The sequence below is a fragment of the Mus musculus genome, chromosome 4, assembly GCF_000001635.26.
Source record: "Mus musculus strain C57BL/6J chromosome 4, GRCm38.p6 C57BL/6J".
Taxonomy (NCBI): domain Eukaryota; kingdom Metazoa; phylum Chordata; class Mammalia; order Rodentia; family Muridae; genus Mus; species Mus musculus.
Window position 1 is genome coordinate 137986479 of NC_000070.6, and position 17356 is coordinate 138003834.

At 48.5% G+C, this 17356-nt stretch overlaps 1 protein-coding gene across 56 annotated transcripts in view; it reads left to right on the forward strand.

The window, feature by feature from the left end:
* Nucleotides 1-5300: 5300 nt before the first annotated feature.
* Nucleotides 5301-17356, forward strand: part of Eif4g3 (eukaryotic translation initiation factor 4 gamma, 3) — a 215308-nt gene continuing 203252 nt past the window's right edge. For 26 of the 56 annotated variants that reach the window (XM_006538789.4, XM_006538788.4, XM_030253480.1 and 23 more), the window contains exons 1-2: nt 5301-7149; nt 7504-7666. Coding sequence is in view for 19 of the 56 variants with exons in the window: in XM_017320161.2 (XP_017175650.1) it covers nt 7470-7666 (197 nt within the window). In the remaining 37 variants the exon portion in view is untranslated. Of the gene's footprint in view, nt 8099-11346; nt 11580-17356 lie in introns of those variants that run through there. The other 30 variants (XM_017320161.2, XM_006538775.4, XM_006538770.4 and 27 more) reach the window with 10 other exon arrangements.

The window sequence follows — 17356 nt, forward strand, 5'->3', positions numbered from 1 at the left end:
CTCTTGGCAAAGGCTGGCATGTATCGAAGAGATGAATTTCATGACATAACCACATAACCTCTGTGGCTAATAGAGATGGTGTTCTTGGCATTAACATGGCTGGGTTTTATGCCAAAAAGCCAGCTCTTCCAGTAAAACAAACAAACAAACAAACGACCATATAGTTCCAGTACCAATGTACTTTTTTTTTTTAAGATTTATTTATTGTTATATGTAAGTACACTGTCGCTGTCTTCAGAAACACCAGAAGAGGGCGTCAGATCTCAGTACGGATGGTTGTGAGCCACCAGGTGGTTGCTGGGATTTGAACTCAGGACCTCTGGAAGAGCAGTCAGTGCTCTTAACCGTTGAGCCATCTCTCCAGCCCCCAATGTACTTTCAGAAGGGCTTTGTTTTTTAAAAGATTATATCATCAAGACTCCACGAACCAAGCCCCACGGGCTTTAATTATGAAATCATGCCAGGCAGTGGTGGCACACACAACCAAGAGAGTCCAGGACAGCCAGGGCTGCACAGTGAAACCCTGTCTCCAAAGAAAGAAGGAAGGAAGGAAGGAAGGAAGGAAGGAAGGAAGGAAGGAAGGAAGGAAGGAAGGAAAGGAAGGAAGAAAGAAAGAAAGAAAGAAAGAAAGAAAGAAAGAAAGAAAGAAAGAAAGAAAGAAAGAAAGAAAGAAAGAAAGAAAAGAAAGGAGGGAAAGAGGGAGGAAGGGAGGGAAGGAAGAAAGGAAGAAGTCCCAGGGGAGAGGAGAGGGCTGGAGAGATGGCTCAACTATGAAGAGCACTTGATGCTCTTGCAGAGGATAGAGGATCCAGGTTCAGTTCTCAGCGCCCACATGGTGGCTCACAACCATCTATAACTGCAGTTCTAGAGGAATCAACATTCCCTTCCAATCGCCACAGGTTTCTGTATGCATTTGATGCATACACATACATTCAGGCACATATGTGTTCACATAAAATAATTTTAAATTTTCCTTTGTTTTATATAGGGTTTTTTGTTTGTTTGTTTTTTCGAGACATGGTTTCTCTGTGTAGCCCTGGCTGTCCTGGAACTCACTCTGTAGAGCAGGCTGCCCTCAAACTCAGAAATTCGCCTGCCTCTGCCTCCCAAGTCTTGGGATTAAAGGCATGTGCCACCACTGCCCAGCAGAGGCCAGCCTGTTTTTGCAGATCAAATTTGAGAACAGCCAGGGCCACACAGAGAAACCCTGTCCCCAAAATAACAATAACAAAATAAATAAGTAAACAAACAAACAAACAAACAAGTAAGTAAGTAAATAAATAAATAAAATGAGACTGGGGCTGGATGTGGTAGCTCACATCTTCAATTCCAACACTCAGAAGGCAGAGAGAGGCAGGTAGATGTCTGATTTCAAGTCCAGCCTGGTCTTCATGGTGAGTTCCAGGACAGCCAGGGTGACATAGTGAGACCCTGTCTCAAAACAGTCAGACTAGGGCTGGAGAGATGGCTTGGTGGTTAAGAGCACTGACTGCTCTTCCAGAGGTTCTGAGTTCAATTCCCAGAAACCATATGGGAATTCACAACCATCTGTAATAGGATCCAATGCCCTCTTCACCAGAAGACATCTGAAGACAGCCACAGTGTATACACATACATGAAATAAATAAATAAATAAATAAATAAATCTGAGAGAGAGAGAGAGAGAGAGAGAGGGAGAGAGAGAGAGAGAGAGAGAGAGAGAGAGAGAGAGAGAGAGAGAAAAGAGGCTAGTCCTCTTTGGAAATAAAAAAGTCAGACTGGAGCCAGGGATGATGGGTGAACCTGTGAGCCCCAGCTCTCTGGAGTCTGAGGCCAGCCTGGGCTACTCGGTAAGACCCAGCTGGGGGAGGGGCAAGGAGGAATGAAGGCGCTGTGGGGACCAATAAGTGAAAGGAAAGTACGGTGTGGGCATAAGAGCCTGACTCTGGATCTTATCTGCATTCATTGAATGGTCCTGGACAGTGGTGGGGGATGGGGTGGAGACAGGCAGAGCTGGGGGATTGTTGGCCTGCTGGCCTTTTGAAATGGTAAGCTCCAAGTTCAGTGAAAGACCCTGTCTCAAAAAATAAGTAGAGAGCAATAGAAGATACCTGATGTTGACCTCCGGCCTCCATGGACATAGTGGCTTTTACTTGTACACACACACACACACACTCTCTCTCTCTCTCTCTCTCTCTCTCTCTCTCTCTCATAATTGCAACATTTAGGAGCTGAAGCTTGAGAACTGTCAATTTGTAGCCTGTCTCATAGTAATACCATCTCCAAAACAAACGAACAAACAAACTAACAACAACAGAAGCCACCAACAGAACAAATTACATCAATAGAAGAAGGAACCATGTGTATTGGCTGTGCCCTGTGATCCCAGCACAGGAGGATGATCTTGAGTTAGAGGTCAGCCTGGGCTAAAGAAAGGAATTGGCCAGCCTGGGCTCACAGAATGAGACTCTGTTTCAAAAACCAAAAATGGATGGGAGGGGGAAATTAATCAGAGCTGGTGTTGTAGGTCCCTGGTAGTTTGCCTTCTATGCATGAGGTCCTGGGTTTACCACAACACTGGGGAGGAGAGCAGGAAAGAAGAGGAAGGAAAGAAGGAAGGCTTCTAGAACGTACGGGCGGGACGTGTGGGGAGGGGGCTTTGGTCCCATTTACTTACAAGGTTGAGACAGAAGAATTGCTGGGGTACAGGAGTTAGAGGGGAAGCCTGGATAACACAGGGAGAGCCTGCATCAAAAAAGGAGGAGGAGGAGGAGGAGGAAGGAGAGGAGGAGGAAGAGGAGGAAGAAGAGGAGGAGGAGGAAGAGGAGAAGGAAGAGGAAGGGAGGAAGAGGAGGGGAGGAAGAGGAGGAGGAGGAAGAGAAAAAAGCAAAAAGAAATGTAAGGGCCCTCTGAGCCCAGTACCAGTTCACACTTACTCCAGCAGCAATGTAGCAATGCCCTGAGAGTATCCATGAGTGTACTTTCAGCTCATAGGGAATTCAGGTTTTTGCCACAGGTTGCTGTGGGCTCTGGGTATAGCAGACAGCCGCCCAAAGCGACCGCACTCCTCATGGGCATGCGCTGTGCGTGTTCTAGGATATTCTGGCCCTGCTCTCTATGTGGTGAGGCCTTGGGTTGTCTGGATTCCTGTGGGGTAACATAAAATCCTCTGGCAATTTACAATTAAGTCATTCAAATTTCATAGCCCATCTGAGTGCTTGCCACATCAGAGGGATTTTTAAAGGGCAATGAAATGTCTCTGCAGAAATGAATCATAATGGGTAAAGTGTACCAAAAAAAATTACTGTGTGCCAGGGAATCCCTGGGTAAGTGTTCCCTGTTATTCCCCAAACCCCAGGAGGTGGAGCGGGTTTCACAGAGGAGGAAAACTTAGGCTCACGGAGATTAAAAATGTTCTCTAGGGGCTGGAGAGACTGCTCCGTGGTAGAGAGTGTGTACAGCTTATGAACTCAGAAGCCCTGAGTTCAATTCCCAGCACTAAGGTAAGGTGGCTTCACGAAAGCCTGTTAACTCCAGCACCAGGGGAGTTGGTCTCTTCTTCTGGTCTCCGTGGGTATCAGCATTCATAAACACATAACTCCTCCTTCCCCACTATTTAATAAAAATAAGAGCCTTTCATGAATTGAATACTGTGAATTCCTCCTTCTACTACCAAATGCCTTCAAGATTTAGCCTAAATCCAAGATCCTTTAATAAACCAGGCTCTTTTTTTTTTTCCTTTCTTTCTTCCTTTTTGAGACAGGGTTTCTCTGTTTTAGCTCTGGCTGTCCTGGAACTCACTATATGGACCAGGGTGATCTCAAATTCACAGAGATCTGCCTGTCTCTGCTGGAATTAAAGGCATGCATCACTGTGGCCCAGCTCTGGGGCTCTTCTTTTAACCTTAGTAGCCACTTTAATCTCTTGGCAACTAAGCTCTCACCACACACACTGGCCTGCTTCTGCTACCTTCATTCCACGAGTGGGGCCTGGGGAGTCTTAGGCCATCAGGCCTGACAGCAGGGGCTTTCACCTATTAAGCTGTTTTGACACCATCATGGAGAGCTTAGTGGACAAGGTGCTGAAATCAGATATTTAAATGTTTTTATGTATAAGGGTGTTTTACCTATTATCTGTGCATGTACGTGTCTAGTTCCCAAGGAGGCCAGGAGAGGGCATCATATCCCTTGGAACTGGAGTTTCAAAGGCGTGAGCTGCCCCGTGGACTGGGAATTGAACAGGGGTCCTCTGGGAGAGCAGCCAGTATTCATAACCTGTGAGCCTTCTCTTCAGCCCCAGATCAGATTTTCTTGCCAGTGTCTATGTTTGATGATAGGGTTGCTATGCTGAGGGCAAGGTGTCTGAAAGGTCCTTGGGTTCGAAGCCCAGGCCTTCCTCTTAGATGTCATACAGATTGCCTTTGGATGTCCTTGAGTCTTAAGTTCTTTGTGGGTGAATGAGGTGTACCACGAATTTTCCAGTGCTGTCAGGGGGGATGAGTTAACCTATGAAAGGTGTCTACACATAGTAGGTGTTTAGTGTTTGCTGCTCTGTAGGATGTGGGTGTGTCTAGAAGGGTCGGATTTCTGTACTCAAATACAAGTGTAGGTGAGCACTCAACCGTGACTGCAGGGTCAGCTTTGCAAGGAGTGAACAGAGGATAATTGTTCAACTGCTGATCTACAGCCCTGGCCCTAAGGTCGTGCTTTTGGGTGAATGGAGAGAGCCTGTCTCTTTGACTCTGTTCTCCCAGCTCCTCCTGCTTGATTGCCTGAGGTCAGAATCTTATCTAGACTTTAACATTATTTTGCCCAGGATCTGTCCTGTTTGAGGTTGATAATGCTCGCAAAATGTTTAGCAAAGGCCCCCCGGCACATACTAATTGCATGATGCTTGTAGCTATTATTAAGATAAAAAAGGAAGCTAGCTCAGAAAAGAATAACAATTAGGCAATTATCAATCTGTTATCAGCGGAGAGTAAACGGGGAAGTCGGATCTTTCTGCTGGGAACAGATTTTGATTGGGATAAAGATGCCCGAGACTCAGGTTCTCAGAATCTGAAATGAGACTCCAGGGGCCGAGAAAGGACCACTTGGGAGTCTTTCCTGGAGTTAGTCAAGCCTGAAGAGGAGTGGAAAATCCACACTTAAGTAACCTGGTATAACAAATTTTCATATGGTGGAGGATGCCAGAGTAGGAAGTAGCTGTTGTGCCTGGTCAAGAGATGGAAGGCGGCTTTCCTTCTAATGCAGTGGAGGCTCAGGTAGCTAGAGGCAATGAGGCAATGGGGGAGCCTGCCACCTAGCTTTTAGCCTACAGAGAACATCTGGGGCTCCCAGGGGTTGTCACCCACTACATGTAAAGCTTTTTTTTTTTTTTTTTTTTTAAGGGCCCGGTGGTGAGTGCCTATAATTCTAGTACTTGGAGGGTAGAGGCAAGACAAGCAGGAGTTCAAGGTTATCCTCAGGCACGTGGAGAGATGAGGCTAGCCTGAGCTACTTAAGACTCTCTCAAAAAGAAGCAAGCAAGCCAACAAACCCAGAGAAACCAACGACCACCCCAACTCTGAAACCCACCAATGTAGCAGGAGTCAGGACACTAATCTTGTTTGTATGTTCATGTGTATGGCGACCAGGGGACAACCTCAGGTGTCTTCTTCTGGTGCTGTCACCTTTTATTCTGGAGACAGGGTCTCTCACTGGCCTGGAACTCATCAGATGGAGTGGGCTGTGACCAGTGAGCCTCAGGGAACTGTTGGTCTTCACCTCAATGCTGGGACTGTATACACCTCTCGCACACCAGACTTTTCCTGAGTGAATTCTGGAGTCTGCACTTGGGTCCTAACGTTTGCAACTCAAGCACACAGGACACAGGACACTAATTTTACCTCTGTCCACGTTGGTCATGTGACCTTGGCAAAGTCTCCTGTCAGCTTTGAGCTGCCTCAAAAAAAATTTTTTTTTAATAGTGTAGATGATAGCTAAACTTCTTTGGACCCCAGAGTCTTCATTTGTAAGAATAGGTATTTACCTATTTCTTGGGATTATATGAGCTAATGCAGTACTCCATATCTGCACAGTTCGGAGGTGTCTGCGACTCCTTTTCTGTCAATGTTACTGTGTCCTGGGGACAATGCCTCTATTGAGGGGCGCAGGTGTGGTGTGCAAAGTGTGAATGGATGTGGGGGGAGGAGACCTTATCCACAGGAGTTAGCCAAGCAAAAGAAGATGGGCAGCCGACTACAGGTTGTAGTCAAAGGCCCCTCCAGTCTTGGGGAAGACTGTGGGAAGATATCCACTCTACAGAGCTTAGGGTCAGTTTCTGGCAAGGCAGGCCATTTTGCATCCTAGAAGGGTAAGGTTCATCCTAGAGAAGGTGGGATCCCGTTTCTGAATCCGCTCCATCCCTTCCCAGCCAGGCGACCTTGGGGCAGTCACTTTTCTTCTCCGGGGCCTCCTCTGCAAAATGGGGCTCCTCGTTCCATTTCGCACTTTGGGCATCTGAGGACGACGTGTCGACATAATGCCCATGGCTGGCGACGTCAAGGGCCGGCGAGTGGCATCTGTTATGTTAATAAGTCCTTGAGGCGGGCGGGTTCCTAACTGTCGGTTTGTGCTCTGGCTTAGCGGTTCCCTCCGCAGCGCCTCGGTTTTTCCGCTCCGCCGCCTCTCGACGCTTGCTTGGCAGGTCTCGACGGACCGCGGCCTCGGGTGCCGTTACTATTGTTCTTCGAGGCTGAGCTCTCTCCCTACAGACGTGCCCTTCGGTCTCTCCCTCAGCTCCGCACCGCGCCGCGGAGATCCTCAGCCGTCCCGGATCACCGATCTTTCCCGAGAAAGAGTGTCAGCTCCTGCGGCGTTCCCGAACAGCGGCCGAAGGCGCTCCCGAGCGCTCCCGAAGAAGCCCGGCCGCTCGCGGTCTCCGGAAATAGCCGAGAGAGCTTGCCACCCTCGGTCTGCCGAGTCCTTCCGAAAAGGGCCGAAAAGCTCCGAGCGGCCGTCCTGCCGGACTGCTGGAGGCGGCCGCAGCGCCATGTTGGATGCTCTGCTCGTTGAGTGAAGAAAATCCGTCCGCATCGCCCGAGCCCCGCTACCGAGAAGGGCGCCGCTTCCCCCGGGGAGGGGGACAGAGACCCCCCGCCGCCGGCCCATGAGGATATTGCCGTGAAAGGTCCGGTCTCTCCGCCTCCTGCCCCTGCCGGGTCCGGCCCCCCCCTCCCCGGGGTCGCGTTGTCACGGAGACCGGCAGCCGGTGGTGCTGGCCCGCGGGGCGGCTGCTGCTGCCCGCGGCGGCGGCGGCGGAGGCGGCGGCGGCGGAGGGCGTGTGTGACCGGTCCCGGCCCCCTCCTCCTCCTCCTCCCAGCCTCCCCCCGGCCCCCCGCTCCCGCCGCCTCCCCGGGTCTGCCCCCATCCCGCCCCTCCGCTGCCCCCGGCCCCTGCACCCCGGCGCGCCCGGTCCCGCTCTGGGGGGGTTGGTGGCTTCGCTTTGCCATGAGTTTACCGCAGAAACCGGCTCTGAAATCAGGCTCAGCGGCTGCAGCAGGAACCGGACCCGGCACCGGAGCGGCGGCGGCGGCGGCGGTACCGCCTCCTCATCCGGCGGCAGCGGCGGCGGCGGCGGCAGTAGCGGCAGCGGCGGCCCCTCCTCACCCGAACATCAGGGCCCTCCAGACCCCGGCGCCCCAACAGTATCCTTTTCACCTTCCGGCGGTCCAGAGCGACCCTCGGTGGGAACCTCCTTGCCTGCCGTCATAGCCCGGCCAGAAAAGGGACGGGCAGCCGCTCTGCTCCCGGCTTGACCCGAGCTTTTGGGGTGCACCGGTGACAGCATTGCTGGGGACCCCGGGACCCTCTGCGGTACCGTGAACACTACTAGCTCCACCGGGCCGTGCCTCTGCAGCTCTTGTGGATCTGGGGGGAACCCTGCCCTTGGCTGCTCCCTCCCCTTTCTTGGGCAGAATTTGCTGGTGCCTAGGACCAGCCCTGCGGGCAAGGCTTTTCTGACTGTTGGGAGGCCCTGCCTTCTGCGGGGCTCGGTAGCCTCTCTAATTATTATTTAGGATTCATAGCAAAGTTTATTGCTAAATTTTCTGTTGGAAACGAATCAGCTCATTCCTGAGGTAAGTTGGGTCTTCAGTCTTTACTGCAAGTGTACAAAAAGCACCCCCCCCCGCTAGTGTTTTGTTTTATTTTATTTTATCGTATTTTATTTTTTTAAGCAATTAGAGTTGTGTTGTGGCTTGTGGTGGAGCCGGCTAAGGAGGAAATGTTACACTGGGCGCTTCCCTGTCTTTGACCTTTCTAAAGGAAGAGGAAGTTAACTCACATTACCCAGTACCCCCAGAAGTCTCACTTCTTCTAAGACTGGTGTTAACGCTGTATATCTTTTTTAAAGGGCTTTAGTAAGTTTGCTGCTCCGTAGGGTGGTGTCTGGAGGGTACCAGGGCTCCCAAGGAAGGGTCTTAGTTTTGAATGTGTCTTAATTTCATGGTATAGAAGTTGGGGCAGCTTTGATTGAAAAATCTTGGTACCTGGTATTTAAGTCAGAATAAAACGTCGAATTCACAGCTCCTATGGAGTAAAGGAAGGTGATACTCCTTTGGATCCCCACTGGGTTTCTCTGTGTAGCCCTGGCTGCCCTAGAACTTGCTCTGTAGACCAAGCTGCCCTTGAACTCAAGAGATCCGCCTGCCTCTGCCTCCTGAATGCTGGGATTAAAGGTGTGCGTTACCATCGATGGGCAAGCAGAGGTGTTGTTACCTATCTGAGAATAACATTTCATCATCTCCCCCGCCCCCACCCCCCATCCTTGGACTTGTGAAAAATGGACAAATGATTTTTGGATGTTCCCAGTGCTGTGTGGTTCTTGTGTTTGACTTGTAAGTGGTGTTGGGGCTAGTCATTTCTGTGTAGTTTGATTCTTGTCTGTATCAATTACTTTGAGAAGGGAAAAACACTTCCCCTTCTTGGGTCACCTCAGGTCATTGTTTGTTTTCTGTCCAGCGTTCTTTCTGTGTTCTTTACATATTGTTAGTCCACATCTTAGTGCTCCAGTGCTATGTGTGGAGTGATTTCATAATGTTCTGACCCTGCCCAGTTCTGTTCAGTTTCTCGCTTGCTCGCGGCTGAGAATGTTGCGTGTTCATGGAGAACCCAGTTGCTTCTGACCCACATGCGCAGCTATTGGCCTGTGAAGGAGCAGGTCGGCCGTTCAGCCTGCTTCGGGGTAGAATTGGGTCGCTTCAGTCTACCTAGCTTCACTTTCATACTTGCTTCGAATTCCGTTCTAATTTTAGGGTTGTTTTTCTTGATGGTCTGTCTGTGTTGGTAGGTTTCTGTCTCCGGACCAAGTGAGTTGTTCCTTACCTGCCTCTTTAAGCTGTTAGGGAGTTAACCAGAGGGATTGCACACTGTGTGTTCTGGACAGACAGACAGACCAGCAAGTAAGGGATCATAGTGTTGTACGTGACAGCGCTTGGTGAAGTTGGTGGCTTCATTGGATACAGAGCGGGGGTGCTGAGTATCCCAAGTATGCTTTTGCTCCTTAGAGCTCACAGCTGAAGGACTGGAAAAACTTGAAGCTGGTTACAACTTGGAAGTCGTGGTTGGACCTCCAGTTAGATTTTTATCTTTTCTTTAAAATAGAAGGAAGATGCAGTTGGGAAACAGGAAGGAATAAGGTGTTCTCTGCAGAGAAGATTATTCTAAACCCTTCATGGCAACCTTGGAGCCAGCCGTGCTGCTTGGAGGTTCTATTTTGCCCCATGTCATGGCGGCTGACATTTTATACTTGATGTATTCTACAATTCCTGCTTTACTCCGGCAAGATCGCACAGCTAAATAAGCATCTATCGAGATAGTAAAGGAAGCGTGGGCTACGGCCGGCTCAGAACGCAGCAGCGGGAAAATGTTGTCACCTGGTACTGGAAGAGGTCAGAAACCCAGTAGAGCAACTCTGCTTTTCAAACTGCAGGGCATGTGGGAATTTGGGTTTTATGCAGACACCTGCGTGCAGTAAGTCAGTGCCGTTGAAGCACTTGGAGTTAGAGCACAGAGCTGGCGTTGGCTCTTCCCATGGCTTAACTCCACTGCCTTACAGGGTGTGTGTGGGTACAGTTGCTGCAAATTAGTTAGCTTAAGCAGTGTATTAGAAAATGTGTTGGAAGGCGTTGCATGGCCAGGTGTCCTTCATTCGTACTGAGTGTTCACGTGTTCGTCGAAATGCAAGGTGTGTTGAAAACACAGGAATTGCATGTAAACTTGAAGCTGGAAGCAGGCATCAGATTTGCACTGCAGGACAACCTTCCCCCCCCCCTCCCCCCAGCCACTTGAAGGAGAAATGGCCACACTGATTGGAAATAGTCAATGGCTGGTCTCTAGCTGAGGGGGAGATGGGATGGCAGGCCTGGAAGGAGACAGAAAGCTAACATGAACAGTTGTAAACGCAAGGAGAGTATGCTGAGAGTTTCTTAACAAACCCGCTGGAAACTTGTGCTTGGTGAAGTCACAGCTTGAGAATATTTGTCTTGCGGTGTGCTTGGCTCAGCTTCCCCGTTGAGGTTGAGGTGACTCTGTTGAGAATATTGACAGTGGTCATCCTTTCTCTGGCTGACAAAATAACTGACGTTTTCATAAAAAACTGTCATGCTGAAGTTTTTCAGAGGGTTCCTGGGTTCCCCATTAACATCCCATATCTTTATATTGAGACTGCTGCCCACCTTACAGAAAATTCTGGATGAATAAACTAGAGTTATGTGCCCATTTGAGCAGAAAGTTTTTCCCATATGTTAGGAATACAGTATTCCTAACAGGGTGTGATTCAGGGCTACTGACACATTTCTGGTGAATCATCTTACTGTTTGGGGGCAACCAGTAAAAGCCAGTGAGACAGAGTAGGTTCTTTTTAGAAACAGAACTAGAGACCTGTGTCAACCAGAAGAGGACTTGTGTCTCTGGCTCCTTTGTCAAGAGTGTTCTTTCAGCCAGGCGGTGGTGGCGCACACCTTTAATCCCAGCCCTTGGGAGGCAGAGACAGGCGGATTTCTTTTTTTTTTTTTTTTTTAAGATTTATTTATTTATTATATGTAAGTACACTGTAGCTGTCCTCAGACACTCCAGAAGAGGGCGTCAGATCTTGTTACAGATGGTTGTGAGCCACCATGTGGTTGCTGGGATTTGAACTCCGGACCTTCGGAAGAGCAGTCGGGTGCTCTTACCCACTGAGCCATCTCACCAGCCCGACAGGCGGATTTCTGAGTTCGAGACCAGCCTGGTCTACAGAGTGAGTTCCAGGACAGCCAGGGCTACACAGAGAAACCCTGTCTCAAAAAAAAAAAAAAAAAAAAAAAAAGAAAAAAAAAAAGAGTGTTCTTTCTATCTTTGCAATACTCCTGTTGTCCCACCCCCCTTTTTTTTTCCTTTTTAAATCTTCTCTTCCATGGACATTAAGCTGGTCTGAAGTGGTGAAGTGTGTAATTTTCACTCTCTTTTTTTTTATTTCCCTCTCTGATAACTAGATCTGGATAATATTCATTTTCAGTATCTGCTGCTAGATGTCATACATGCAGGATTCTATTTAAGTTTTCCAAGGCCTCTAATAAGGTAGGTGTTGTCTGTTTCACAGACAAGGGTACTGATATGCAGGGAAGTTAGTTACATTTCCAGGGTCTCCTGTGCCTGTGAAAGGTGGTGTGTGAGCAGACTAGTGGCCGGTGGTGGCCTTCTTACTTGGCTGGATGTGTGTGGGCCTGGGAGGAAGTCAGAACTCTGCTGCATTTGAGAGAAGCCATGCCAAGTACTGTAGAACACAGCCATGGTGTCTAGGGTTTGAAGTAGTTCACAACAGCATACTGCTAGACAAGTAGGCTGTCTTCCCCTCACTGAGCCTAAGAACATGGAGGTCCTCTGATGGATTTAGCTCGGGTCTCTGCTTGTCCCAGAGTCAGCAAGGCCTCCAGCAGAGTACCATTATAGCTAGCAGCTGGCATTCTGAGGCTGTTGTGCTTGGCCAGCAGCTCAGCTCTCTTAAGCCACTCCCTCAAGAAATTGTCAAATCTTGAGTGCTCGGAGGCAGAAGCAGGCAGATCTGGAGTCAGGCTACACTATGAGACCGTGTCTCAAACCAAGCCAAATCAAACAAATGTTTGAAGGCAGATCCTTATACGAGGGAGAAAGGGAGATAGCAAAAAGGGGGATGAAGAGGGAGAGCCTTCCCAGGTGCCGAGTTAGAGCGCATCCGCAGTTGCACCTGGGAGTTTAAGCAGCCTCAGGTTGCTTTTCTGTATTGAAGTTTATGATGCATCTGGGTGGGGGGAGTTAAGGTCTGAGCAAGTTAGAGCCATGAGTTGTCAAGCTAACTTTTTCTCCGAGGCTTACTACCTTCGTCTGCTAACCTAGGCCTAGTCCTGGTAGCTTCTAGCCTCTGTACAATCTCATCTAGGCCTAGAATGTTTCCAGCCTCTGAAACTTATTGAATAAGCTCACCCTTTCTAGTTCTTTATGAGCACTGGCTGACTGGTTCAGCTCAGCTGTTCTGGCTCAAAACTCCTCTCCATGCTAATTCAATCTTGCTTCTTTCTCTCCTGAGTTAGTTTGACCTCATGCTAACTCTAGCAATCTGTTCTGATCTTCTGGCTCCTTCTCATTCTCTGGCTCATCTTGTCTTCACTTGGACATAGCTTGTTCTCTCTTCAACCTTTCTCTGTATGCCTGTCCTGGTAAAACTGCCCCTCTCCCCTCTCTGCACTGCTCTCTCGGTAACTTCCCTGCCCCCTCCCTCCTGAGGGTTGGGCAGATCCTATTCTGTTAAATCTTTCTCTGATTCATCACTTTGTCTGCCACTCAGTTTGACATTTCTTTTAAGCATGGTTGCTTCTTTCTACAAAGTAACTTTACCTTCCTTGTTTGAGATTAAACGTTTGTACTAAGGGCCTGTCTGTATTCTAGCTAGAGGGATTAAAGTTGGGTGCTAAGGGCTGAGCCACACCATAGCTAGAAAGGTTACCCCCACTCCCCACCCCTGTAAACAACACAATCTCTGGGTTCACAGAGTGATCAAATATCCTGCAACAAAGAGTAATCCATGTTCGAGAGCTGTCCCGCCAGCTGGGTTTTGCTTTTATGTCTGCCTCTCCCCAAGTTGTGGGGAGCCTAGAGGAAGCACCATAAAAAATGTAATCGTTAGAGATTCAGAGTGTCTTGTGCGTGACAGTATGAGCAGATTAACCCCATTTAACCCCATAAGCCCGTTGTCCTTTTTGGGGCTGCAGCTATGGCTCAGTGGCTAAGAGCCCTGGCTGTTCTTGTGTGGAGCCAGGATGTAGTCCTAGCACTCATGAGCGCTCACAGCTGTCTGTCACTTTGTCACTTAAGTTCCTGGGGATCCATACTCTCTCCTGACCTCCATAGGCCTCAGATCCATGGTGCCCAGTACATAAAATAGTAATAGATTTAAAATAAATCCTTACAAAAGGCCATTGTCCTTTTGATAATAGACTTTGAAATAATTTCTGTTCACCTTAAAAGACAAGATTGAGCTTGATAGTATTCGGAAGTGTGGGGTGTGAATTAGGCAGGGATTGTGTTTGTTCTTTTTTGGTTTTTCGAGACAGGGTTTCTCTGTAGCCCTGGCTGTCCTGGAACTCACTCTGTAGACCAGGCTGGCCTCGAACTCAGAAATCCGCCTGCCTCTGCCTCCCAAGTGCTGGGATTAAAGGCGTGCGCCACCACTGCCCGGCTTGTGTTAATTCATTTATTTTTGAGTCAAGGTCTTGTGTAGTCTGACCTTGGTTTTCCCGGGTGTTCTCCTGGGCGATCTCTGGGCTTTTCCATTCTATAGAAGTGTTGTATTGGGGCAGTCACATTAGATACTAGGGACATCTAGTTTCCTTTTTCCCGGTGACCTTGACTCCCAAGGGTTTGGGATTTTGAAGATGTGCTTTGAGGTGTGTTTAGCAATTTCAGGATAGCATGGGGCTTAATTGGACCAGTTAATGGTATCTCTCTGTGTGCCTGCTGGATGGATAGTAGTGTGTTTCTGTGGCAGCATATTGATCTTTCAAGAATGCTAACATGGAACCAAAGGAAGATAGCTTGCTCGGTTAGGGCTTCCTACTAGATTTAGCCAGAGACTGAAATGTCTCTGTGACATCATGCTCTAGACTGTATGAAGTTGGCTGTGGCATGGTTTGAGAGCATGAAATAAAGTTGCCACCATCAGTGACAACAGGCAGTGATAACTTGGCTCTGAGGTATGAGGGAGAGTGGGTTCTGGAATAACTCTTGTGATGAGACTTGCTTTTCCTTGGGGATGGGATTTTGAGCTAATACAGTACAAAAGGATTTCCTGATTGTTAGCCCAGCAGACTGCTTGAGCAGTGCTGAAGCACAGCTGAGATTGTGTGGATGAAATACCGCAGGATCCCATGCGACTTCTGATTCTCAAATGACTTCCCGTTCTTTGGCTTGCTGCCAGCCAGGAGAAGCGTTTCGCTCTCCTGTAGCCTCAGCTGAAATTGGAGACAGTTCAGTCTATTTTAAGTGCATTTGAAACTCGTCAGGTTTTTGTGACCTTTATTAACTAGTAGCTTCTTTGTGTATTTTGAGCCCCGTGTGCTTCCTGACTCTCAGGACGATAGTGTTTATTGCTGGAATGTAAACGCCACAGAGGCAGGTGTGTCGCCTGTCCTGTTCATGGTGGGCTTGCCAGGACCTAAACTAGTGCTTAGTTATAGTAATGTGCTTGGCGTCTTAACTCACTTTCAGCATTCAGGGATGTCCTGAAATTCTTTTTTTTTTTTTTTTTTTTTTAGATTTATTTATTTATTATATGTAAGTACACTGTAGCTGTCTTCAGACACTCCAGAAGAGGGAGTCAGATCTCATCACAGATGGTTGTGAGCCACCATGTGGTTGCTGGGATTTGAACTCCGGACCTTTGGAAGAGCAGTCGAGTGCTCTTACTCACTGAGCCATCTCACCGGCCCCCTGAAATTCTTTTTGTACTGATACACGATCAACTTGGAAATTGTGATTTCCTTTGTTGTGGAATAGTGCTGACCTGGTTTATACAACTGAAGTGGCTAACTGGGGTTTGAGGGTTCGATATTGGGGGTGAGGACTGGGGTGTCATGGAAGCCACAGGACCGACATCTGCAGTCAGGTTTAAAACTGGCTCGTCATACTCAGGTAACATTAGGAGCTTACTGAGTAGACCAGGCTGGCCTTGAACTTACGGAGAGCTGCTGCCTCTGCCTCCCAAGTGCGGGGATGAAAGGCAGTGTCAGTGTGCCTGGGCTTTAGCAGAAAATGGAAAAAGATGAGAGAGAGAGAGAGAGAGAGAGAGAGAGAGAGATAAAAATGAAATACATGTATGTGTCTTGTCACATGATCTCTTCAACCCTCCGCCCTGTGGTGTTAGACCTCGGCTTGGGATAACTTCCTTCCAGTCTCTAAGCAAAGTTCAGTTCCAGAAGGGTTTCATGTTTTGGGTATGGGCAGAGTCGGCTTCTGCTTTCGCCTGTAGTGCTGGGATTCCTGTGTGGGCCACCTCGCGCCTGGCTTCTAGAGGGGTTGTGTAGAGGGTGGCCACTGAGCTCCTGGCCCAGGCTCTTGTGACTTCTTAGTGTACCAGTTTCAGGCTTGCATACCTGTCAGAGCACAGGAGAGCCGGCTAATCAGGAGCTAATTCCAATAGGCTCAACTTCCATTAGGTTTTTGGAAAATAAGGCTAGGTTATCTATAGTTTTATATTTTTCTTTTTCTTCCTTTTTACTATTTACCTTTGTTTTTTGTTTGGTTTTTGAAATTAAAGTCTCACTGTGTAGCCCTGGCTGTCCTAGAACTCAGTCTATAGACCAGGCTGGCCTCGAACTCACAGAGATCATCTGCCTGCCTCTGTCCTATGCAGCCAAGTGCTGGGGTTAGAGGCGTGTGCCACCACACCACCCCACACCACACCACACTGGGCTTCTTTCTTGGTATTGCTGAAATAGGACTTTGATATGTAGTCTAGGTGGTTGGCTTCCAACTCATGGTGATCCTCCTGCCCCAACCTCTAGCCGCCATGACCTACTTCGCCTTAATGTACAACCTGGTTTCAGGAAGTGTTACTGATGAAAAGAGTGAAGGCTTCCAAGGGATCTAGTGGATCTAGTGGATCTAGTGGGTTAGGGAGGCAGAGCTGAGGTGGAGACAGGAGTTAAAGGAGACGGCGGTGTGAAACTTGGTGGGAAGAGAAAATTAATCAGGGGCTCTAAAGCCCTGAGAATCCAGCTTTGAAAGCGATCCTGTAGGAAGGGTGAGACACTGCAGGCCTCCAGGCTTTGCTAGGCCTGGAAACAGAATAGAAAAAACCTGAGGATTGGCCAGAAGTCGGTGGGGGTGGGACTTTGCTACTAAATCCCGGCTGAGTTTGATCATGGGGACCCATGTGGTGGGGAACTGGCTTCCACAGGCTGTCCTTTTACTTTCTTTGTCCTGTGCATGCGCATGTACACACACACACACACACACACACACACACACACACACACAAACACACACACACACACACACACACACACGAGCTGGGTGTGGGAGGAGGACACCAGAGGATTAGAAGTTCAAACTGAATATTGCCTATGTAGTAAGTAGATAGCCTGTCTGGGTTGCATGAGACACTATTACAGAAAAGCACTGCCCCCCAAACTCCCCCCAAAAAAGAAAAAACCAGTTTGAATGTAAAGCGGAATATAAAGAAAAGAGGGTCAGGCTCTGGCTGTGCACAGAGAAATGACTTCACAGTTTTGACCACTGTGAATAAACAGTGTATCCTGGGTCCTCAGAGTCCTGTGTGAGTGCTCAGAGCATCAGATTCTGCTGGTGGAATGCTCGAGAAAGTGGAGCTGGCTTCTGAGGGCTTGGGATGAGTAGGAAGAAGTTAGGTTTCACCTGTGTCAGCATGTTAATTCTCCTCGGCCTCCTGTTCCTGCCCTCCCACAAAAGATTAGGCCGGGCCTTGTATATACTAGGTAAGGGTTTTTACACTGGACTATGTGTAACCCTCAGGTTTTGAAATGTTTTATCTATCTATCTATCTATCTATCTATCTATCTATCTATCTATCTATCTATCTATCCATCTATTTATTTATTGGTTTTTCGAGACAGGGTTTCTCTGTGTAGCCCTGGCTGTCCTGGAACTCACTCAGTAGACCAGGCTGGCCTTGAACTCAGAGATCCACCTGCCTCTGCCTCCGGAGTGCTGGGATTAAAGGCATGCACCACCGCTGCCCAGCATGTTTTAGTTTTTTCTTTGTGTTGTGTGTGGTATGTGTGCATCTGTGTACACATGGGAACCAGAGAAGCTTGTGACCAGAAAGTCACAGCAGTCCTGCTCGG